At 41.7% G+C, this 24,862-nt stretch overlaps 1 protein-coding gene across 6 annotated transcripts in view; it reads right to left on the minus strand.

The window, feature by feature from the left end:
* Window positions 1-105: 105 nt before the first annotated feature.
* Ephx4 (epoxide hydrolase 4) overlaps window positions 106-24,862 on the minus strand; it is a 28,158-nt gene continuing 3,401 nt past the window's right edge. For all 6 annotated transcript variants that reach the window (XM_076937806.1, XM_034509125.2, XM_076937802.1 and 3 more), the window contains 6 exons: window positions 24,377-24,462; window positions 15,970-16,127; window positions 14,744-14,872; window positions 9,527-9,630; window positions 2,539-2,687; window positions 106-479 (listed from right to left, as the gene is read on the minus strand). In XM_076937806.1, the coding sequence (XP_076793921.1) occupies window positions 251-479; window positions 2,539-2,687; window positions 9,527-9,630; window positions 14,744-14,872; window positions 15,970-16,127; window positions 24,377-24,408 (801 nt within the window). In that variant the 5' untranslated portion in view covers window positions 24,409-24,462 and the 3' untranslated portion in view covers window positions 106-250. The remainder of the gene's footprint in view (window positions 480-2,538; window positions 2,688-9,526; window positions 9,631-14,743; window positions 14,873-15,969; window positions 16,128-24,376; window positions 24,463-24,862) is intronic.

Genomic DNA, 24,862 nt, shown 5'->3' on the forward strand with positions numbered 1-24,862 from the left:
CAAGGAGCCAAATAGGAGCCATTTTCTCCAGGTACCTTTTGTACAACTCTGCATTTTAAGGCAGATGGTTTTCTGTGCAAATACAATGAAAAAGAATTACACAGATTTTTTTTGGTACCATGTGTCACTATATTTATTTATAATCAAGCATATTAAAACAGGTATTTTTTTCTAATAAAACATAAGTTGAGGAAGAAGTTTTTACGAGGTTTTTGGAGATTCTATGAACAAGTCCCCATAGGAGATAAAGTCAGTGTCTCCTTGGTTCTTCCCTCAGGAATGCCCATATCAATCCGTTCACTATGTCAGGCTGGTCTTGCTGAAGCCAGTGGCTACCTTCTGACAAAATGGTGAGTCTGAAATAGTTTTTAACATAAATCTTTGTGACCTCGGCCATCTCGACCTCCATAAATGCATCTTCCTCTCCCCACAGAAGCAGTGTCGGGGTCGTCACCATGTGATGCTTGAGAGGCAGGCAGCTATAAAATCAAAACACATTGGCTTGAGAACCCCTGGGAAATTTTGAGTAATGTTCTTAATAACATTCAGTGAAGGTGGTGCATTCCTCAAAGAGGATAGTACTATATCTTCCTAAAGGGCTGAAATTGGTTCTTGGGAGGGTGAATTTGGAGGAAATGTTTTAAAAGCTCCCTTGGAAAGTGGTAATGAAAAATAATTGTGAAGCACTGCATTGGGCACTAAGACTGTTCCAACACACTGAGTGTGTTAGTGAACGTAATTGCAGTACTCAAGATGCAAAGGCAGGTCATCACTGCAAGTTCAGGGCTAGCCTAGGCTACACAGAATTTCAGGGCTACACAGAATTTCAGGACAGCATGGGTTGGTTTCTTTGCCTTTCCCTCTTTTTCTAATTCCTTTTGAATTGGAAGTTTTTTTTTTTTAAATCCCCCATACTGGTTTAAAGATACTAAACATATTCGACCCTTATTTCCCTTGGTGACACACTCTCAACCTGTCTTTCCAACCCTTCTTCTTCCACACCTGTGCTTCATGAAGTCACACCACGTCTTCCCACACAGCTCTAGTCCCTGAGATTTCCCCCTCCGGCCCACTCTCTGTGGCCTTGGGTTTCTTCCGAGGCCATTTTCTGTATGTTTGTAAGCATGGACTCATGACTCTGGTTACTGACTGAATATCTGTTTCTTTTGCCAAAGTGTGTGAGCTCAGGACCCTGGTCTTGTTTGCTTACCACTATACCTCAGCGGCTGACAGCCCAGGACAGGTCATGTTCTTAAGCATGCTTCTTGAGTGAATTAATACATGATCATTACAGTACAATAAAAATTCATCTACTCAAAAGGAAAGCATTATGGATAAAACAAGCAATGGCCACATAGGGACCTTTTATTCTCCATGGTTCCACATTTTAAATTTTCTATGAAAGAAACTTATTAATATTGGGCCTGGGGCTAGGGAGATGGCTTAGTGCTGGCTATGCAACCATGAGGACCCGAGTTCAAGTCTACAGAATTCATGCAAAGGCAAATAGGGAATGTAAACATCTGTATTCCGAGCACTCCTGTGGAGAGATGGGAGGCAGAAACAGGAGAGCCCCTGGAAGCTTGCAGGTCAGTTAGTCTGGGGTGTGTAGCAGAAAAACAAGAGACTTTGCTTCACACAAAGTGCTGGAAGGTAAAGGCTGACACCAAGTTATCCTCTCTGACTGCCACACAGGCACTGTGTAGTATGAGCATAACACACATGCACACACACACACACACACACACGCACACGCACACATGCAGACACAGACACACAGACACGCACACATGCATACATGTGTGCACACACATGCATACACACAGACACACACATGCACACACACATATGCACATGTGTGTGCATACACAGAGACACACACATGCACACATGCACACACATGCACACATGTATACACACACATGCAGACACACACATGCACACACACACAGATACACATATATGCACACGTGTGTGCACGCCCACAGGCACACAGAGACACACATGCACACACAGACACATACATGCAGACACACAGACACATGCACATATATGCACACATGTGTGCACACACATGCAGATACACACAGGCAGATACACAGAGACATGCACACACAGGCACACATATGCACATGTGTGTGCACACATACAGACACACATACATACACATAAACATACAGATACACACACAGACAGACACACATGCACACAGATACACCTACACAGAAACACCCACAGAGATATGCATGTACATGCATATGCACATGCAGATATACACACACAGATGCAATACATGCATACACACAGACACACATGCACACATGCATATGCACACACGCATATGCTCACCCACATACAGACACATACATATATACACATGCTTATGCACACACACAGACACACACATACCCAGAATATGATGTGTCTGAGGGGAAATGTGTGTGACATTCTAAATAAGCGATAAACTTAATTTAAAATAATGAAGTATTACCTCTATAGATGAAGTATGTTACTTAACCTAAAAGAAATTATACTGACCTGAAAATGTTTCGATAATGGTTAATTGGACCACTTAGTGCTCCAGGCTGAGAAAAGACATAAACATAAGCTTCTAGATCTTCTGTTGTCAGCTGACATCCTCTCCTTCCAATGCCAGTGCTCCGACTGGTAAACAGATGTTTCAAAGCCTAATTAAGCAAAAGAGGATAATTTAAAATTGTCAGTTATCTGATAATTAACTCATACTTTAAAGGGAATTGGGGGGTGACAATTGGTAGAGTACTTGACAAGCACACCCAAAAATATGGTTTGAGCCCTAGTACTACTTAAACTGAGCAGGGTAGCACAGGCCTGTCATCCCAGCACTTCAGAAGTAGAGTCAAGAGGATAAGAAGCCAAGATCATCTTTTCTACATATGAGTTCAGTCAAGACCATACTGGCTTTCATGAGCCTTTGTCGCAAAAAATGGGGGGGAGATAGTATAGCAGTTGTTGTGAGGGATATGGTTGTTGATGTGGGGGATATGGTAGTTGATGTGGGGATATGGTAGTTGGTATGGGGGATATGGTAGTTGATGTGGGGATATGGTAGCTTATGTAGGGATATGGTAGCTGATGTGGGGATATGGTAGTTGATGTGGAGATATGGTAGCTGATGTGGGGGATATGGTAGCTGATGTGGGGGATATGGTAGCTGATGTTGGGGATATGGTAGCTGATGTAGGGGATATGGTAGCTGATGTGGGAGATATGGTAGTTGATGTGGGGGATATGGTAGCTGATGTAGGGGATATGGTAGCTGATGTGGGGGATATGGTAGCTGATGTAGGGGATATGGTAGCTGATGTAGGGGATATGGTAGTTGAAGCGGGGATATGGTAGTTGATGTGGGGGATATGGTAGTTGATGTTGGGGATATGGTAGCTGATGTGGGGGATATGGTAGCTGATGTGGGGGATATGGTAGTTGATATGGGGATACGATAACTGATGTGGGGGATATGGTAGCTGATGTGGGGATATGGTAGCTGATGTGGGGGATATGGTAGTTGATATGGGGATATGATAACTGATGTGGGGGATATGGTAGCTGATGTGGGGATATGGTAGTTGATGTGGGGATATGGTAGCTGATGTGGGGATATGGTAGCTGATTGGCAGTGATAACTTGTAACTTTTGCTTTAGCTCAAGGGCTCATTGCTTACAGATGAAATTCACATTTCTGCTCTCCTAAACTTCTTTTTATTCTTCCTTTTTGATCCCTTTGCATATTTTACCCCAGTGAAAAGCATCCTATCTTGGTGCCTCTTTATGTTCTATAAGAGTGCCAGGTAGTTTCCCTGCCAAACCGTTTCTTCATATTTCAACTACTATTTAGTGACCAGAAAGATCCTTCTTTCAAAGTTACTCAAACTATAGTAGCAAACGCTTTACTTCACAGCCCAGTTCACAGCCTGGTTTCCAGCAGTTTCCTAAGTAAGTGGAGTGGGAGTTGAGGAGATGACCGTTAGTGTTATCACCACCTCTGCTGGTGTTTGCCAGTTTTATCCCTTGGCTTTAAAATCCCAATTGCAACCTTTTAAATTACCCCAGTGATTTGCCCTTGTTTCATGGAGCATTGTTCTACAGCATCATTTCCCAATGCACAGACAACCAGTTCAGAGCCATTGTCAGATTTGTTTAAAATGTGAGTCTTAAAGGCCCCCGAGATGGTTCAGGGGTAAAGGCACTTGCTGCCAAACCCAAGGACGTGGGTTTGAGTCCCAGGATGAATGTGGTATAAGAAGAGAGCTGGCCAATGAAAGTTCTTCTCTCACTTTCAAACAGCCACACACACAAGTAATAAAAATAGAATGACTTTTCACACATGATTCCTACACACATACAAAAAACACGTGCAAAAACATGAAATGGCATAAACATGAGGTGATTAATTATATTATTTGTAATTGAAAATGACCAGAAGAAACTCAGTGTATATTAATTGAGTGCTTGTTGAAATAAATAAAGTTCAGTCACACTCCAGTGTACAACATGCTCTTAGTATCACATATAAAGATAGAGACCATTTCTACACGTTTACCTGATGCAATCACTAGGCTACATTACTGGGTGAAAAAAATAAAAAAATAAACAGACACTAGGGTAGACACTAGTGTCTACTGTCCACTGTTCACTTGGTATAAGGGTAAAGAATCACTTTATTGTAGTAAACTCAAAAATAAAAGAATGTTTGGGTAGATTAAGCAAGCACTTGCCCAGCCTCAAACCATAGATTTTGGTGAACTTCTATAGTTACAGTGGACATTCTGAAGCCCTGGAGCTTCAATTAAGATTTTAGATGCCCATTATCAATTAAATTTTTTGTACTTTTCCAACACACACACACTCACATGCACACAAACACACACATACACAAATACAGAGAGAGAGAGAGAGAGAGACAGAGAGAGAGAATGGGAAAGAGAGAGACAGAGAGAGAGAATGGGAAAGAGAGAGAGAGAGAATGGGAAAGAGAGAGAGACAGAGAGAGAGAGAGAGAAGGAGAAACAATGGAACTTGAAAAAATATTGAGTGAAGTAACTCAGACCCCAAAAAACAAATGTCTCATGTTCTCTTATTGGAGGCTCCTAGCTCCCAATCATCAGATGTGAGTGTCTATCCTGTAGTAGCTATAGGAACAAGGGAAGGACACAGGACCACTGCCAGGATAGGGGTTGTGGAGCAGTACAGAAGGGAATGGCAGGGCATTGTGATCTGATCGGGAAATGAGAAAGGAGGTATTCTTTAGGGAGAGGAAGGGAGGTGGATACAGAAGAAGTGGGTAGATAAGGATGTTTGGAAAAGATGCAAAAATATACTATTAACTATTTACCTAAACCCCCATACTATGTATAATCCTATGTATAATTACACATATAGCTGGCTTTGAATTGACAGTGCTCCCTCTAAGAGTCAAAGACCACCTCACAAAAAACCCAAGACCAGGCATGAGAAGCCCACTTTCAAGATTCTCTGAGTGATTCCTAAATCACACAGGCTATTGCTATTGCTCTTGGTTGTCCCAAAGGGTGAAAGGTAAATCTTTAGTGCAGAAGACACCATGCACTCCAGAAACAGGATTTAGAGATCCCTAGGCTGGAACCTGACCTGAATACCCCTCCCTGAGGCCTAGTACCATGCAAGCTTCCAAAGGAGGGAAGCCACCAGCAGTCCTACCTAGCAATGATACCTACGAACCACATCAAGGATCAGGGCGACAAGCTAACACTAAGGGCTCGATAATGTCACTTACACCCTGATGGTAACCAACTGCTCTCTCAGTAGACCTAAGACCTGTCCAACAAAAGGGAGACTATGGCTGGCGCTGGAAACGTAGCTAACTCAGTGCTAGTGAAGTCATGGTTGTTAGAGGAGAATCTACAACGTCTACTTTACTAAACCAGCATCATCCCTAACAACGATCTATAAATATTCATCCTTATGCTCACAGACAAGTATAGTCTTCGTGACTCATCAAGGAAATTTTGCAACAGACAGAAGTCACTACAGAAAGCTGCAACTAATCAAAATGCAGAATCATGGAGCCCAGTCCCAGTGGTCACATCTACAAAATATTTCCACATGCGAGGCTCAGTGAACATTTCAGAAGAGGGGGCAGAAAGATTTTAAGGGCCAGAGGATCAGGGAGTTTACTGTGAGACTGTCTCCTAGTAATGTCAGAAGCTGCACTCAAAAGTCTCACCAATATGACTGCCAGAACATGAGCTGAAACAGGATACCAATGGACATGCCACAGCAGATGGGGAAAAACCCATGGGGCCTCAACTCTACAAAGAGAACTCTAGGCAACAGATAAAAGCTGGGGACAGGAGAGGTGGCTGTCCCCAAGGAAAAGCACATGAATTGGTTGTCCAGTGACAGTGGCCAGCCCTGAAGACATACATACAATAGCTAAATAGGTAATGTAAAGAAATATATAAGTATATACACACATGGTAGTGAAAAAGAGGTCAAGGATTTCAAGGAGAGTAGGGAGAGATATATGGGAGATTTTTCAGTGAGGAGAGGGAAAGGAGAAATGTCAAATTATCATCTCAAAAATGAGAGAAACCCCTAGGACTTGGTTGAAACTAGAGAAACAATTAACTTTATATCCTGTTTACAACTGCTGTGTCCTTTCTACATATTTCACTTTTCCTCATGGTCTTACCCTTCATCTCCTCTCGAAATGTTACGCCACCTGCACGTTTACAACTGTTTACACAGACACACATATATAGTATAGGCTATACGCTATGTCTTATAAAAACATAAAGAGATAAACAACATTAAGTAAAATGGTCTTCTATGAGAGAGGGAGGGAGCGGGATGGACAGACAGACAGACAAGCCAGACTGCTCTGAATATGCTCTGTTTAAGCCTTGCTGTGGAATGCTACAAATGTTTTATGTAATATCAAAGAAGTTAATCCTGCCTTAAGTTTGGGAAATTCAAATAAGATTTTATGATTCACGTATTCTTTCTAAAAACAACACACATATTTTGTATGATGGAAGTATCCAGAAACCCCATAACAGTGATCATCTTGAATCCACACTGTGGTCTCTAAATACCATTTCCTACTAAAATAAATGACAGTTCCTTGAATAAATGAATAAATGAGTGAATGAATGCTTCTGGACTAGGACAGGAAGTAACACATTCCCAAGTAAAACATTAAATATTATCAGTTTAAGGGATTACACAACAATGAAACAGAAGCCAAGCTGCAGGGAACCCTACTTGGCTGATATGGAATGATGTGGGCCTCAGAACGATAACGAAGAGTATTTACTGTCATATCAAATATATACTCATTAGTGAAACGTTTATACAGTCATCTTGTACTCAAAACCCACTAAACAGAAGATGTACCTCAAATTCCAGTTTATCGAAAGCAGAAAGAATGATGGTATTAGAAAATCATGATTTTGCCTACTGTGCTGAAATAATAAACCTAGTAGCCACGTAAACCTGGCACAGTGCCAGGAAACCTGGCTGTGCTAACAGCTCAGGAGCCCACAGTAACTAAAATGGAGACGACCAGATACAACAGGTTTAACTGAGAGGACACATGAGGAAATGCATAGTATCCCCTTTTGAAAATCCTTGTCAAGTTAAAACCCAATTAACCCTCCAGACCAGCATCCATAACACAGGGAAAGCCTGGGCATCGCCCTGAGGCAGCCAGGGAGGGAGTGTGTCCTCCCTCAGGGGAGGCAACCTAATCGCTTCAACTTTATTTGCTTGTTTATTTATCAAGACAGCATCTGGCTGGTCTGGCACTTACTATGTAAGACAGGCTGGACTCAAGGTTTGTGGCAATCTTTCTGCCTCTGCCTCCTGAGTGCTGGGATTACAGGTGTGTGTCACTGTGTGCTTTTAAAAGAAAAACAAAGAAACAGGGGATTTGAATCAATTTTAAAAATCCTAGTAGTCTGGTATGTTGGTATGAGTTCATAGTCTTAGCTACCCAGGAGGATGAGGCAGAAGGGTTTCTTGGGCCCAGAAATTTAAAACAGCCTGAGAAATTAAACTTAAATAAAAAATATATATAAGTTTAAATTAAGGGCTTTTTCTTTCACCCTGCTGATGAACCTGCTCAACATATTTACACAATAGAACTTTCAAGATAGCCAGCTGCTTCTAACCTTCATGACCTGATACAAAAACCTTGCAGCTTAAAACAACAGATATGAGCCAACCAGCCATTATGTCTTTCTTCAAACTGACCTACCCTAAATTAGGGGAGGGAGATCTTTCAGAGACTTAAATAACCCCAGCACTCCAAAAGAGATGGGGCTTTTGGTTTCCCAAGTTGTCCTTTTTCTCTGTAATTCCTGCTGCAGGTGTGTTTCTTCATTCCCATTAAATACCTTCAACTGCTAATTTTGTTTGTTCCTTGATTGCTGTGCTTGAGATTTCTCTGTTGATACATGTCTTGTTAAAAGTTTTCATTTCCCCTGATTTTTAATTCTTTAACTGAAGGAGAAAAATTACTGGATTTAAACTCTAGACAATAACAATAAGATACAAGCTCTTGCACAAAGCTGAACAGCCAGGCCTTCAAACACATTGATGAGATATAAAGATAAGTAAGCCTGACAGAATGTCTTTTAAACCTACTGTGTGGTCTGAATGAGAATGGCCTCTATAAGCTCACGTTTGTGCTTGGTCTCCAGTTGGTGGAACTGTTTGGAAAGGATTAGGAGGCGTGGCCTTGTTGGAGGAGGTGCCACTGTGCTGTGGGTGGGCTTTAAAGTTTCAAAAGCCCCCACTAGCCCCTACCCCACTGCCTGCAACTTATGGATCAGATATGAGCTCTCAGCTCATATCTCCAGCACTGTGTCTACCTGCCTGTTGCCATGCTCCTTGCTGTGATGATAATGGACAGAGTCTGAAACTGTAAGAGAGTCCCCAGTTCAATGTTGTGTTTTATAAGTTGTTTTTTGTTTTGTTTTGTTTGGGTTTTTTGTTTGTTTTGAGACAGGGTTTCTCTGTGTAGCCCTGGCTGTCCTGGAACTCACTCTGTAGACCAGGCTGGCTTCCAACTCAGAAATCTGCCTGCCTCTGCCTCCCAAGTGCTGGGATTAAAGGGGTGAGCCACCACTGCCCTGTGCATATCTTATCTGTCCTCCTGACTCCTCTTACTCTCTATGTTTTGTCCTATGGTAACTCCCTGTCAACTGGTTGCTTGCTCCACCTCTTGACCTATGGTTGACTTTATTTAATCCTGTTTACAGTAAACAGAAAGAACAGGTTTTTCCAGTTAATAACACAGTTTCATGATTTACAGTATATAATGTAATATCCTTCAACAATAAGTTGCCTTGGTCATGATGTCTCCTCACAACAAGAGAACAGTAACTAAACCTACTAATTAAGTCTTACTATTGTATTTCATTTTTCATTCTTAAAGATGGAGTTTTGTTAAAATATTTGTCACAAATGATAATGATCATAGTAAAGTATTTGTTTGACTTACCCTGAAATCATTAATTGAGAACATAAACTCTGGGAACCGTGGTATTTGGAAAAAGTAATAAAAGCTGGATCTGAAGAGCTGTGCAGGGTGCCGCAGGATATACTCTGAAATTAAAGCACCGTGTTAGACATCATTGACAGCTGTAAATTAGTTACTGTTGAGAGGACTTCGCAGACAATCCCATTAAGGAATCCACAAGCGAGGCTTCCACATACCCTCTTCCTTTTATTCTGATTGGAATTTCCAGCATTTAGAAATTGTAAAGCATTTCAAGTGAAAAGAAAGTTCCCCTGTAGGAAGCTGTCACTCCCTGGGGAGCAGGAAACCTAGGTTACCCTGCTAATCATCCGACCTCAAGATCTCAGAGCTAACAATTATCTTAGGAACTTATGGTGCTGTTGTACCCTGCTGATTAAAAGAGTCTGCTTATAAACAGATTCAGATTGAAGTCCGATCAGATTGGATCCTCAAAGGGAGCTGAACACTTTCTATGCATTTGTTCATGTATTTAGAAAATTAGTCATTCATTGACAGTTTTTGGATCAACTGTAAGCCAGGGGGTTAGCAGTGAAACAGTTAAACAGAAAAGGCTCTCGAGAGATGATCTCCTGCCATGTCTTAAAGATCACTCCAATGTCAGCGATACAGCTCAGTGGCATGAGGTCCACGGTGAGCCTCTCAAAATGGCAGTCCTGGTGACAACGTCCTAAACAGAAGGACTTTGGCTAGGTAAAACAGAAGCCTCAAGGCTGGTTTTTGTTTACAAGCCCCTTGTTCTGTTCCCAAAGGTCAATTACATTGCAAGGGCATCTCAACCTGGTCCAAACAACCTAGTGGACCGACTTCCTGCCTTGGTTTGTTTGCCCTTTCAAGCATATCCTCTTGATCAAGAGTAAGATGTGCGTGTCCAGATGCTTCAGTTGGATTGGACTTCTCTTTCTTCCCAATCCCAAACTTATTTCTAACAGCATTAAAGCTGTCATTGATAACATGGTCTATAATTATGCCAAGTGCTTCCCTTATGAAGCCAGGAATTACAGCTTATTATATAGCACCACTAACAAATAACATCGACTTCAGGGTCCCGACGACTCGGCAGGCGTGCCATTGGGCCACCTCATCAGCTCCAAGTTCTGAACCTTTTGTTTCCTAAGTAATTGGTGGGTATCCTAGTAGTACCTGAACTTCAGAAAACCCAACAGAAGTAATTAAAAAGGACAAAATTATAATTTTTCCAAAGTCAAATACAAACATTATTAACAGGGTGTTAATCACTACTAAGCATTTGAGAGAGTTCCCTTCAAAATTGTCCTCTCCTCAAAGGAAGGTTCCTGAGCATCCTTGTGGGTTCCCAAGATCCTTTGTGGTATCCAATCGAGGATCAGTCCATTTCATAACAATACTAAGGCATAATTTGTTTGTTTTAGCCATGTTGAAATCTGCACTGGTGGTAAAAGCAACAGCAGAGAAAAGCTTCTGTTTGAGCACATGTCAACACAGTGACCCTAACAACAACACTAACGGTCATTGCAGTCTTCACCACTGCACAGTTGTAGTAAATAAACCAGCTAATTAATCCAATTAAAAGCCAGTTTCACTTAACAATGAGATAACAAAACCTTAATTTTATTAATTCTCCACCTTGGAGCTTTTTTTTGTGTGTGTGTGTGTGTGTGTGTTTTGTTTTTTGTTTTTTGTGTTTTTTTTCGAGACAGGGTTTCTCTGTGTAGCCCTGGCTGTCCTGGAACTCACACTGTAGACCAGGCTGGCCTCGAACCCAGAAATCCGCCTGCCTCTGCCTCCCAAGTGCTGGGATTAAAGGCGGGCACCACCACTGCCTGCCTTTAATATAAGGTCTTTTTAATAGACCTTATAACCAGAAATATAACCTTATAACCAGAAATATAACCTTATAACCAGAAATAGAGAACATAATAATTATGCTACTTGCCCTAATATAAGAATGATCTCAAGAGAAGCACTTGTCACCAGGTGGCACACACTCCCAGCACTGGGGAAGCAGAGGCAGAGGAATCTCTGTGAGTTTGAGGACAGCCTGGTGTACACAGTGAGTTCCAGGTCAGGTACTAGGCCAGCCAAGGCTACATATCGGGACCCTGTCTCAAAACAAGAAGTAAAGAAAAGCACATGTACAGCTGAATTAATGAGAGGATGCTTCTTCTTCTTCTTCTTCTTTTTTTTTTTTTTTTAAATGAAACGCCATTTTTTTCTGGAAGATGTACTAACTATCCTTAGTCAACATGGATCACTAGGCAGCCCTGTCACTCTATATAAACCAGGCTAGCCTCAAGTTCACAGAACTCTTCCTGTTTCTGGACTCCTAAATGCTGAGATCAGATCTATTAGCCACAGTCTCAACCAATAATCTGAAAATGACTGCAACAGGCAACTTAAAAGAAATCAACCCTCAGTGTCTGCTGTCATTCATACAATTCAGACTTTCAACTGAAAATAGGAATTTTTGAAACATCTTAATCTGCTGCTAGGAGCTAGAGAAAATTTCAATATTGAAGACTTTTCTGTTGCATTAGTTAATGTGATTTTAAAAACATGGCAGGTGTTGAAAGTCTGTAAGAGTTTGCAAGCCAATGATGTTTCAATGCATGAAGATTTGAATAATTCAGTAAGAGCCATTCAAAGTGCTACAAAGAGTCACAGATCTCAACATCTGGGTAATATTTTTGCTAACCTTTATTAAATGACTACTTTTTTGGCTTAGTAAGGTATTAAGAAAACCTTCAATTATTTGAAAGGTTATTAAAGCACTTTAGCTTTCCTAGTCAGATACACATGGCTAGTGAGGTTGCTGATCTTAGAAGAGACCCTGCTTTTGCTACTTTCCCAAACCAGTATAAGTCCTAACTGCAATCTTTACAACCACAGATAAACATGGCGCTCACTTCTTACCTCGTCTAAGAAGCTTCATTCTGCAACAGATGGAGACCAATACCAAAGACCTCAATAGTCAAAACACAAAGAACAACTGACCTTGAGATGCTCAGCTCCAAGTGATACATCTACAATTCAGCTCCTGCTAAGGCTCAGGAGATATTAGGGAAGGCAGAGTAGTGGGCAGAGTAGTGGGTAGAGCCAGCGAGGGGATCAGGAGGTCTACTGTGATGTTGTACCTTCAAGCTATGACAGGGAAGTTATACCCGTGAGATCGCTCAACAACATGGGTACCAGCCTAAACAAGACCTGAACAGTTCCAACACCAGTCGCCATCTCAGTATAATTAGGAGAAATCTCATGGGGTCTCACCGCTAGATGAAGAATTAGTCTTCTCTGGGGATGAGGCCTGTGATTGGTTATCTAACGCCAAGTAGTCAGCCCTAGAAACATGTGCATGGCAACACTCACCAGACTCAGCGGCTGTGTTTATGTTTATTCATTCGCATGTATGTATAACAACAACTACTAGAAAAGAATTGGTCATGAACTTGGGAGTGGGCGTGGTCATGGGCTGGATAGAAGAAGAAGATGTGGATGTGAAACTACTTGGCTTTTTCCTAAGATACATTTGTGTGAGGCCAGACCTCTTCTCACTCTTCTGTTCTAAGAACATATTGCAACAGATTGAAGGCAGAAGCAGAGAGAGGAGCCCAGCTGTCTTCTGCTATGCCAGAATTAAAGAGATTTGTAAAATGTGAAACATTCTTTTCAGTAAAGCTGATTTAGTGTAGTTAAGTTAGTACTTTTGTTTAGTCTAGTTAGTTTTCATCAAAATGCAGTGTTTATGTGAACATGTAATAGGTTTTATTTTATAAATATATTTTAAATATCCCAATTTTAATTTCCTAAGTGGTGATTACTTATAGAAATAACCTAGATAAACAAATCTCCTCAGAGTCTTTAATAATTTTAAGAGCATAAAGAATTCCTGAGTTCAAACAATTGAGGATTACTGCTCTAAAGACTACTTTTTGTGTTCAACAGCTAAAGGACTTAGAAAAGAGGAGGATTAATTTCTGCCAGGATTTATGATTTTCAAAGCACTGCCACCAGATTTCCTCCCTCATCCCTTTCCAAGTTAAGTGAAATAGTGTTCAAAAAGAATAAAATTATATAAGCAAATAGGAAGCTAAATTTTCTTAATTTTTTTCCCCAGGAAGGTTTAAAAACTGACAGTGTGGCTCAGTGGTAGAGTGCCTCACTAGCAGTCATAGAGAACAGGGCTTAGTTCACAACACACACACACACACACACACACACACACACACACACACAGAGTAAGAACTGGGCTTGATGAAAAATGCCTATAATCCCAGCACTTGGGAGGATGAATCAGAAACACTGAAGGTTCAGGTGAGCCTAGGCTACAGTGTAGGGCACTGTCTGAAAAAACAAACCAACAAATTAAGCTGTCTACCATCATGTATCATTTGCCATCTTTGTTTAGTTGGTTAAATTTATTTATTCATTATTTATTTATTATCTATCTATCCTTGAGTCCCAGTCTTACTGTGTAGCTCAGGCTGGCCTTGAACTCCTCACTCTCCTGTCTTACCTCCCAAGTGCTCAGATTACAGATATGACCACCAACCTAGACTTCATTTAATTTTTTAGAAGATTATGTTAACCAAATTTTGCTGGTTTGAATCCAAAGTGTCAGTGGTGAGGGTGAATTTGAAGGGCCCAACTTAACAGTACAAACCTTATTTTGCTTTCAGACTCCATTTTATGATTAACTTGCCCTTAGAATGAGGTCAGCAGCTGGAAAAACTCCAACTTGTTCCAGGAACCATGTCACCCTAACAACAACCACAATTCCTAAACAAACAGTCACTCCACCCCTAATAACAACCAATCAGTTCTCAGGGGAAAGTACTTAATGCCTCAAAATAGATGAAGCTAGCAACCTTTGCTCATACTAAGCTGAAGTCATTGCTAACTAGTAGAAATGCGCCAAGCAAATGCCAACCAAACATGTAACTGCCAAGTTGGAAAGTCCCTCACCTTGCTGCAACCATGATAAAAAAGCAAGGCTTGTACCAGCTCAGTACCTTCTATACTGTGATCTAGAGAGGTTGTGCTGGAGAGGTTGGAGGGTCTGAGCTCAACCTGGAGTATAGACTCTCTGCTTTTGCATATGAGTTGCATTCCTGGTGGTTTCTGGTGGTCTGTAGGGACCCTGTGATCTGGGCATAATAGAATTATCACACTGGCAGAAGTGGCTTAATAAAAGTTTAAGCTCACCTGTAAACACACTTGGATGTGGGAAGTTAATAACGACGAGCTTTATTACCATCTCAGGGTAGCAGACAGCAATCAGCCAGGCAATCATGCCTCCCCAGTCGTGGCCGATCAGGACACATTTGCTGTACCCTGTGATTGAGAAAAACTCGTTGACATCATTGTAAAGAAACAGGTGAAGTCATTATCTCTCATAAAACAATTACATTTCTGAAACTATTTACCACCATTTTACCAGATATCCCCCGATAAACTATACACTTCAAAAATATTTATTGAACAGGGCCTGTAGCTCAAATTTATAATACCTGTTCTTGGATGGCAAAAGCAGGAATCCAAGGCCAGCTTGTCTTACATAAGATACTGTCTCAAAAAAAAAAAAAAAAAAAAAGCTATTGAGTCCATTAATTCTTGTTTGTACTTTAGATACTGTCCCAAGCCAAGCCCAAGCACTGAGAAGAGGTGACTGTTGAGTGCTCAGCCCTTAATGGGACTTTTATGCCAACCCCTCTCCTCCCAAGGAGAGGAAATATCAAGGAAGAGGGGTGAAAGAATATGAATGCTGGGGGATGGAGAACCATCCGGTGGAATGCTGTTTTCTAGACAGGGCGCAGCCGCTGCACTCATGACCACTGAAGCTGTGGGTACCCGCACACAGTCCACTCAACGAACGAATGTATTTCGGATGGAGTGGCTCATGAGGCTGTACCCATTCTGAAGAGCTTCTAGCAACTGATAGTGCTGGGGCAGGGCTGGCTGCTGGGGATGGGCTGCTTGATGGGGAGGGGCTGGCTGCTTGGCCAGAGCTAGCTGCAAGGCTGGGCGGGCTGCTGGGATGGGGCCCTTTTTTCTTTTAGGGCCATGGTTCTTGTAACGGCAGCTCCAAAGAATCCCGTGCTTTCTTTTGGACTCTGCAGGTACCTGTGTACATTTGTATGCACGCCCGCGCGCGCGCACACACGCGCGCACACACACACACACACACACACACACACACACACACACACACACACACGAGAGAGAGAGAGAGAGAGAGAGAGAGAGAGAGAGAGAGAGAGAGAGAGAGAGAAAGGGGAGGGAGAGAGGGAGGGGGAGGGGAGGGGGAGGGGAGGGAAAGGGGGAGAGAGGTTGAGAGGGAGAGAGGGAGAGAGGGAGAGAGGGAGAGAGGGAGAGAGGGAGAGAGGGAGAGAGGGAGAGAGGGAGAGTATATTTTTAAAAGGCAAACCTACCTAAGGAGTCCAAAATATCCTTTATGTCTGCAATTAGACAGTCCAGTTTGTAACTCTCTTGATGAGTAGGGGCATCTGATTCTCCATAACCTCTCAAATCCAGCGCAACGACTCTGTATTCACTTTTAAATTCTCTCAGTTGATGACGCCAAGAATACCTGAAGGGGAAAAGAAACAATAAAAGAAACAATAAGAACGTTGGCCTAGGGAGACAGCTCAGTGGTTAAAACTGCTTCCCAGCAGCAAGCCTGATTACCCGAGAGCTTGGTCCTGAGAACGGAAGTGGCAAGAGGAGAAACCTATTCCCACATTTTTTTTCTCTTCTCCATGCATGTGCCATGTCACACACAAGCACACACACAAACAAAAATAAATGTTGACTAAATCAAGAATAGCATTAGCAAGGCATGACAGTAACTACTTTACACAGAGATTTGATGCCATTCTGATTGGTCAACATAATGACACACTGCCTCAAAACCAAACAATAAATGAGAAAAGCAAAGACTTTCTAAGTGGAAAACTATCAGAAATTACTCTTTAAAACACTAGATAGGGGCTGGAGAGATGGCGCAGTGGTTAAAAGCATGGGCTGCTCTTCCAGAGGACCTGGGTGTTGTTCTCAGCACCCACATGGTGGCTCTTAACTCTCTTTCCAGGGAATCGAACACTCCCTCTTGGCCTCTACGGGCATCAGGCACTCATGTGGTACACAGATATATATGCAGGAAAAGCAGCCATACATATAAAATTAATTTTATATTAATTAACTGCCTGTAACTGCAGGTCCAGGAAGTCTGACACCCTCTCTGGTTTCTGTGGGTACTGCAAACATATTATATACGTATTCACATAAAATTAAACAAATAAAAATATTTTATAAAGAAATTCATGGTCATCCTCAGCTACATAGTGAGCTCTGGTTACCTGAATCCCTGTCTCAAAAATAACAACAACAAAAAATCTCTTATTAAAAAAAGTTATATAGTTGTGTATTATGACAAGAAAAAGAGCCCTGTGAGGAAATGCCTTCAACCATCACCAGCAGAAACTCATCTCCCGTCTGTCTCCAGAAATTCATAATAAGGGACCAGAACTTACAGAAACTGCAAAGTATCAGATATAAAAAAGGATATATATTTTCTAATTGTACTAAGGACAGTTATTGTTTAGGTTGAATCTTATAAATTGAATTTCTGGATGGGATAAAAGATTATAATCCTTTAAAATAATAACAAGGAAGATAAGCTTTAAAATTTTCTCAGAATGTGTAAATGCTGCCCTGGCTCAGCTTTGACAGGACACTATAGACATAATGCTTTCCATTGTAGAGCCAGGTGAGTCTGGCATTTTTGAAACTTACTATATGAAAATCTATTTCCTTCTGAAGTAGATTTGACTTATCTTACTCAGTCAAATAGAGCTCAGTATTTTGTTTTTAGTAATTTCAAAGGTTGAGATTCTGGTTTGGAAGAGTCAAAGATTGAAGCTAAGTCAGACAGAATTCAGCAGACTAATGATGTAAGACAAACATGTGTAAGGGCTGGAGAAAGAGCTTGCTCAGTGTTTGAGAGCATTTGCTGCTCTTGCAGAGAATTCGTTTGGATCCCAGCACCCACAGTGGGCAGCTGGCAACTGTCTGTAACTCAAGCTCCAAGGGCTATGATACCCTGCTGGCCACCCAGCCCTCACACTTCAGAAGAAGGCCACAGAACTAATTAATTAAAAACACAGAGACTTAAAGTTATTTTGGTATAACACAGAAAGATACCAAATTTTCAGGGTGACTGACTTATGTTGTAGGACTCCAAAAAGCATCTGCAGGCACCATAACATTAGCTGACACACAACCAATGAAAATCTGAAAATACATTTGCAGTGCAGTAGTAGAGCGAACTCAGGGGTGTCAGATCGTCACTCAGCAGAGGGAAGGACATGCCAATGTGGAGTGACATTGCAGTAAGACAAGGGTGTGACACCACAGGAGGGAAACATTGCCAGGAAAGGTGTCAGATGCTTACTCAAATTATGAATGGCAGAGTGCCTCTGCTCTGCTCTCAGAATATGGCTCACAGAAGTCTGTAGAAGCATTACTGATTAATATGAGTTTGGTGTTTCATCTTAGATAAATACTGTCTTTGGCCAGGCCATAGTACTCTTGTGTAAATGTGTGTGAATGTGAGCGCACACATACCACTGGTATATGTGGAGGTCAGAGGACAACCTTGAATTTCAACCTTCTACCCTTTGATCTCCATTCGGGTGTCTTCCTTGATTTTGTATTACACACACCAATATAGCTATCCCTTGAACATTCAGAGAGTCTCCTGTCTCCATTTCCCATCTCTTCATGAGGGTGCTGTGATCACAGACTCTCATACTATGTGTCCAGGCTTTTGTACTGGGGATTTGAACCCAGTTCTTCCTGCTTACAGAGCATGTAGTTTCTACCCACTGAGCCATCTCCCAAGCCCGGGGATTTGAACCCAGTTCTTCCTGCTTACAGAGCATGTAGTTTCTACCCACTGAGCCATCTCCTGAGCCCGGGCCACAGTTATTTGATCTGTGCATTGTACTGAATGAAGATTTTGTTTTCTTAAAGATTCTCCTCTGTCAATGCATGGGACTGTATTAGACGTCCACCTAGCCAAGCAGTCCAGCCACTAACTAGCTTTATGATTTTCTAATGGATATTTCTTGTTTTTGTATCTGAAGTCCAATTCATCCATCTTTATCCTTCATTATGCCCAATAATCAATCAAGTTCTGCATCTTAGGTATTTGAATAATCATGCCTCCTGCTTATTCTGATATTCTTGTTCCAGGAAATGGTAACCCTGCCTTTGTTTAAAACTTGATGTGACCACCTTGTCATGATTACTTTGCTATGACCACCTTGCACCATGTCTTTGTTCCAGGAGGTTGTGATGGCCAACTTATTCTGTTTATATTTTGCTTCTGTAGTGCCACCGATTTGCCCAGCAAATCTCTGTTTGGAAACTCTCTACTTCTGAACTATAAAACCCCTTATCTTCCCCATGTCCAATGCTGACCTCTTGAACCTCACCTTAGGAGGAGACAACCCATGTACACAAATAAAAGAGAAAGCTGCTTTAATTAATTTGGCCATGACTTGTGTTGGTAGTCTTTCATCGCCCATCTGTGGAACTAACATTTGGAGGCCCCAGCGAGATCAAAACCCCAACTTAAATTTGGAATTTGGACCCTTTCCTCTGAACTTCTGGCTGGAACATCTCCCTAATGTGACTGGGCACATTCCAGGGCCCTGGAGTATGCCACATGCCTTCAGTTCAGTAGACTGCCTATGCAAATGGCCGAATCAGTAACGTCTGACATACATATACATATGATATGCACATGCATATACATATATCCCCCATATGCTGTAGAGCATATATGCTGTATAACAGTGGGAAATTCCGTAGAGGATTTATTGCTAAGGCTCCTTTCTCTCTTGCTGAGAAGCCTTACCTCTCAAAGACCAGGTGAGAGGGAGGCTTAGAGCAATTAAATTTTATTGAACTAGGAAAAGAAAGTCACACTCACTCAAAGAAGAAAAACTTTTACACAAGCAAATATGCATAGACACAGATACATTCATACACACATTTACATTTTCATTAACATTCTCATTTACACATTAACACATTCACTTTGTTTTTTGTTTTTTTTTTTCAAGACAGGGTTTCTCTGTGTAGCCCTGGCTGTCCTGGAACTCACTCTACAAACTCAGAAATTTGCCTGTCTCTGCCTCCCAAGTGCTGGAATTAAAGGTGTGTGCCACCACTGCCCGGCTAACACATTCACATTTTTGTTGAGCCCAAACCACCTGTTTTATCCACTCCACAAGTATTTGTGCATACTTGCATACACATACCATATTTACATGTATGTGTGTGTAAGTCTATGTATATATATACATATATATCTATATGCATACATGTATAATACAGCTTAAAGATTTACTTTTAATTGAGTGTGTATATATGTGTGTATGTGAGTGTGTGTGTGTGTTTCAGAGCCCTTAGAGCTGGAGTTACAGGTGGTTATGAGTTCTCTGATGTGTGTGTTGGGACCTGAACTCAGATCTTCTGTAAGAGCAGCAAGTGCTCTGAACTACTGAGCCATCTCTACAGCCCCTACCTTAGTTTGTCTGTTTGGAGACTGGGTTTCCCACTAGCTGGTCTGGATGGCCACTGAACCCCATGACCTGTGTGTGTCTACCTCCACATGACTGGGGTTCTAAGTGTGGTGCCTGGCTCTTTTACATCGGCCTTGAGAGCTTGAACTTAGGTTTCATGCTAACCAAGAAAGCACCTACTCTGCTCCTCCCAGTCTGTAAAGAATAATTTTAAATATCCTTTTTCTGGAATTCATACATAGTAACATATTTGGCTCACATTTCAGTCATAAACTGAAACAGAAACAGCTGCAGTAGTGAAATAAACATAGCCCCTGATGCATCACAGAAACAACCCTTACCACAAAAGACTATTTTTATACTCTGATGGTTTTGGTTTTGTTTGTTTGTTTGTTTGTTTTGTTTTGTTCTGTTTCTTCTCTTTTTCTTTTTACTTTCTTTGTGACAGTAGTTTTGTTGTTTCCCTGAAATGGGATCTTGTTAGCAGCCCAGGTCTGGTACTGCTATGTAGACCCAGCTGGCCTCAGGCTCCTTTGTCTTGGCCTCCCCATGCTGGGATCACAGACATGTGCCACAATGGCTAGGTTTTCTGACAGTTTCAGACAACAGCAGAGATCATGCAGAAGAACAAACAACAGGACAACCTCTTCCCTTATTATTTCTGTTAAAGTCTTTCGGGACCCTTTGAGGTGTGGAGCATCTGTCTGTCCTCCTCCGGAAGCCTCTGTGTTGAGCTCAGGATGAGGAGCCCCAGCCTGTGAGTGTTGACACAAGCATCCCAGGCAGCTGGAGATGGAAGCGACTCACAGAAATCGCCTGGGTCAGCTTGAAATATTTTTAAAAGAGATGCAAATTGAGGTAAAGGGAGAGGGGAAAAACCATCCTCTGACAAACAGCCATATTTTGGGCTGACTTAGCTAAAGTTCCCACAGATGTGTTATCTTCTCTAAAGCTTCCTTTGGATTCAAGGGGGCAGATGCAGATCCTGCAGCTTTTGTGCTCCATGGGATAGTACAGTAACTATTGTTAATGATGGTTAGTACACATCGCCACTTCTCAGCTGTCTTGGGTAACAGTGGTAAATCTAGACAACACTATATGGTGCTTCTGGGTCTTAAAAATTACTGTGTTCTTTTTTCTTTTCTTTACTTTTGTGTCTGTATGGTTGTCTGCAATGTATATGTGAGCACCTGCAGAGACCAGAGAGATGCTGGATCGACTGGCCCTCATCCCTGAGCTTTAGCCACTGAGACATCTTCCCAGGCCCCTAACTGACAGATTCTGAGTATTTGCTGGGGTCATACGAAGGGACTTTGATTCTATTCTCACAATGTCTCTGCAGAAATATTGTGAGCGATACATAGGGTCCTTGTTCTATTTGGTTTTTCTTTCATTGTGATAAAACATTTGGACCATAGCTTGGGGAGGAAATGGTTTATTTCATCTTACCGTTCCAGGTAACAGTCTACCACTGAGGGAAGTCAGGGCAGAATCTGAAGCAGGAACCTTGGAGGAAGGCTTGCTCCCTCTCATATACTCAGCTGGCTTTCTTATCTAGGCTAGGCCCATCTGCCTAGTGATGGTACTGCCTATAGTAGGCTGGGACCTCCTACCTATCTCAACTAGCAAGCAAGAAAATCCCTCACAGACATGTAAGGCTAATTTGATCTTAACAGTTCTTGAGTTGACAACAATACCAACTAGGACATTCCTTCAGTCATAAGTGGACTCACTGCCGTGGTTACTCTGGGTAAATGTGATTAATGCTTTGGAATAACATATAATAGTAAGTGCCTGTGTCGTGCACTCCATGAGGTTGACAGTCTATACATGTTGCAAATTGCACTGGGAGTTTTTCCTCCTTCTTAATTAGGTTGTCTCCAGATGGAAGAACAGATGATAATGTTTATCCAGGCAGCTAAATCCAGAGCAGGGTGGAAATCCTTAAGTAGAAAACTTTTTTCAGGAAGAGACTCCATAGACTTCTTGCCCTATCAAAGTTAGGTAATAGATAGCACTTTGCCATCTTGTGTTCCTTTCTTCAATGCCAATCTATCTGGGACACTAACACTCTCAAGGCACTTGTCTACAGAGTTGCTTTCATTCATAAAAGAAGGACTAAATTGTGTGAAGGTAATATTCCTTATAGTCTTCACAGAGCTAGATGCAGTTGAGGTTGTGAGAGCTGTGACATGCATCACCCCTTTTGTCACCAGCATTGAAATGGCTGGACTGCTTGGCTAGGTGGACATCTATCTGCTTCCTCCTTCATGGCTCCTGAAAGAGACAAGCTTCCCCCACGGAGGAGGCCCTTCCTCAGTCAGTGGTATGTGGGAAGCTGTGCGTCCTTGTTAGAACCTCCAAACAAGCTCTCAGAGCTAGCTGCATTTTAAAATCAGGACTTAGGGTGACATAAAGGCTCTAAAGAAGGTAAAGAATTTGTAATGGTAGAACTCTAGATTCAAATGTTATCCAATACTCTACTTTGGGCCACCCCAGAGAATGTCTTTTTTATCTACTCCCTAACATATTCTGCCATTAAAAAAAGAATTCCTTTTCACCCCAGCATCTTCTATCTCTTTTAAATATGCTACATTTTCTTAATAATTGGATGTTATCTTCATCTGTTTTTACTTGGGGTCCTTTGGGATCAACAGAAAACGGGCAATATTTCCCTCCATAACTGCTATTGCCTGTGTAAATACCCTTTAATTCATGTACTGAAGCCAATTGCCAAAATGATAGTATTAGGATAAAGGCTTTTAAAGGGTGTCAAGAGGTCAGAGCTCTTATACACAATATTAACAACACAACTCAGCAAAGCACTCAAGAGAGTCAACCAATCCCCTCTCCCCCCTTTTCCTCTATTACACAAGGATACGGTATTAGGACCTCTGAAAGACAAAACGAGCAGACAGCATTTTGAAGACAGGGCCTAGGCCCTTACAGACACAGAGTCTCCAAGGATTTAACCTTGAGCATCTTGGCCTCTAGAACTGTGGGAAAGACATTTCTGTTCTGGTGTTTCATTCTAACCATACAATAGGCTCAGAGAGTAACCACTGTGAATTTTTGAATATAGACTTTCTTTTTACCTTTTAAACACTTATGCCTTTGGTAGAGCCTACATTGACATGCACTAGTGGGTATGTGCTCCCCCTCTCTGCCCCACAAGTGACACTAAAGCTCCCGCCACATACTCCACGGCTGTGGTTTGTTCAGTTTCTCTCCCCCACCCAGGGCTGTCTTTTATCCACAGCAGTGATTCTGCAGGAAATGTTTTATAACTCGACATTTCAGAAAATTGAGACATTAGAAGACTCTTAATCTTCAGAGGAAAAAGCAGAGTTTGTCAGCCTAGCACTTGGGAGAGGGAAGGACTTGGGTCTAAGTCTGAGGCCAGTGTGGTGGTTTGAATAGTATGGCCCCACAGACTCTTGTGTTTGAATGCTTGGCCATAGGGAGTGGCACTATTAGGAGCTGAGACCTTGCTGGAGGAAGTGTGTCACTAGGGAGGTAGGCTTTGGGGCTAAGCCTAGTGAGCCACACAATCTTTTTCTGTGGTCTACGGCTCCTCCAACACCATGGCTGCCTGGACTCTGCCATGCTTCCCACCATGATGATAATGGACTAAACCTCTGAAACTGTAACCAGCTCCGATTACATATCCTTTATAAGAATTGCCTTGGTCATGGTGTCTCTTCATAGCAACAAAACCCAAACTAAGACAGCCAGCCTAGGCTACTCTCAAAAAATTAGGATGGTTGTGTATGTATTCATGCTTTTAGATTAGGAGAGAAACCATTGCTGTGACTTCAGGGATGTTCAGGAGTTATTACCCTGGGAAATGATCTGCCATTTTGAGAAAAGGATTCTATGGTAAGTTCTACACTTAAGAATGTTTGCCCTTGTAAAACTATGACATTTAACTGAGGTTATAATAATGTTAGGTCATGAGCGATTTGATGGGATTAAACTTGAATTTACCCTCTGTTGGTTTCTTGCCTTTCCACTCTCTATCATGTGATCACTCAACATGGCAGCCCACACCCGATCTTAATCTTGGACTTTCCAGCCTCCAGAACTAAGCAAAACAAAGCAAAACAAAACAAAACAAAACAAACAACAAAAACACCACTACCATCACCACCAACAAATACCCTATTTCTTTACAGCAGCATCAAATGAACTAAGCCAGAATGTTAAGTGTTAATGCAGAAGAAACAAGTTACTTGGTAAGTTTTACCAGAATTCTGGAAATCCGTGAAGCAGCAGCATGAGTGGTTTGCCTCTTTCTCCAGCAGCAACATAGTGAAATCTTAACCCTGAGTCCTGAAAGTGGAAGGGGACAGAGCATGTGATAGTGAGCATCATCAAACTAAGACATTTAGTATTTCCCTGTCACTAAAAATATTCTCACTTGAATTACTTTAACATCAAGAAATAAATGTTAACAATATACTAGCAATAGGGTAAACGGACCAATTCACCTTTGTGGATATTCCTTTTAGAATACCCCCTCCTACTTGTTCTGCTACAAGGTCTGTGTACACATTTTGAGCTTCTGAAGCAATGTTACAATGTAGCTTTCCGTCTTAGTGAGGTGTCACGTTTCATCCCCTGCAGGATACATAAATAATTCTGATCTGAATTTCAATGTTGCTAAGTCTATCTCACATTTTTTTTTCCTCAGTCCCCGACAAGAGCTGCGGTATCACTTATGTAATTCACA

Source organism: Arvicanthis niloticus, chromosome 7, assembly GCF_011762505.2.
Source record: "Arvicanthis niloticus isolate mArvNil1 chromosome 7, mArvNil1.pat.X, whole genome shotgun sequence".
Lineage (NCBI taxonomy): Eukaryota > Metazoa > Chordata > Mammalia > Rodentia > Muridae > Arvicanthis > Arvicanthis niloticus.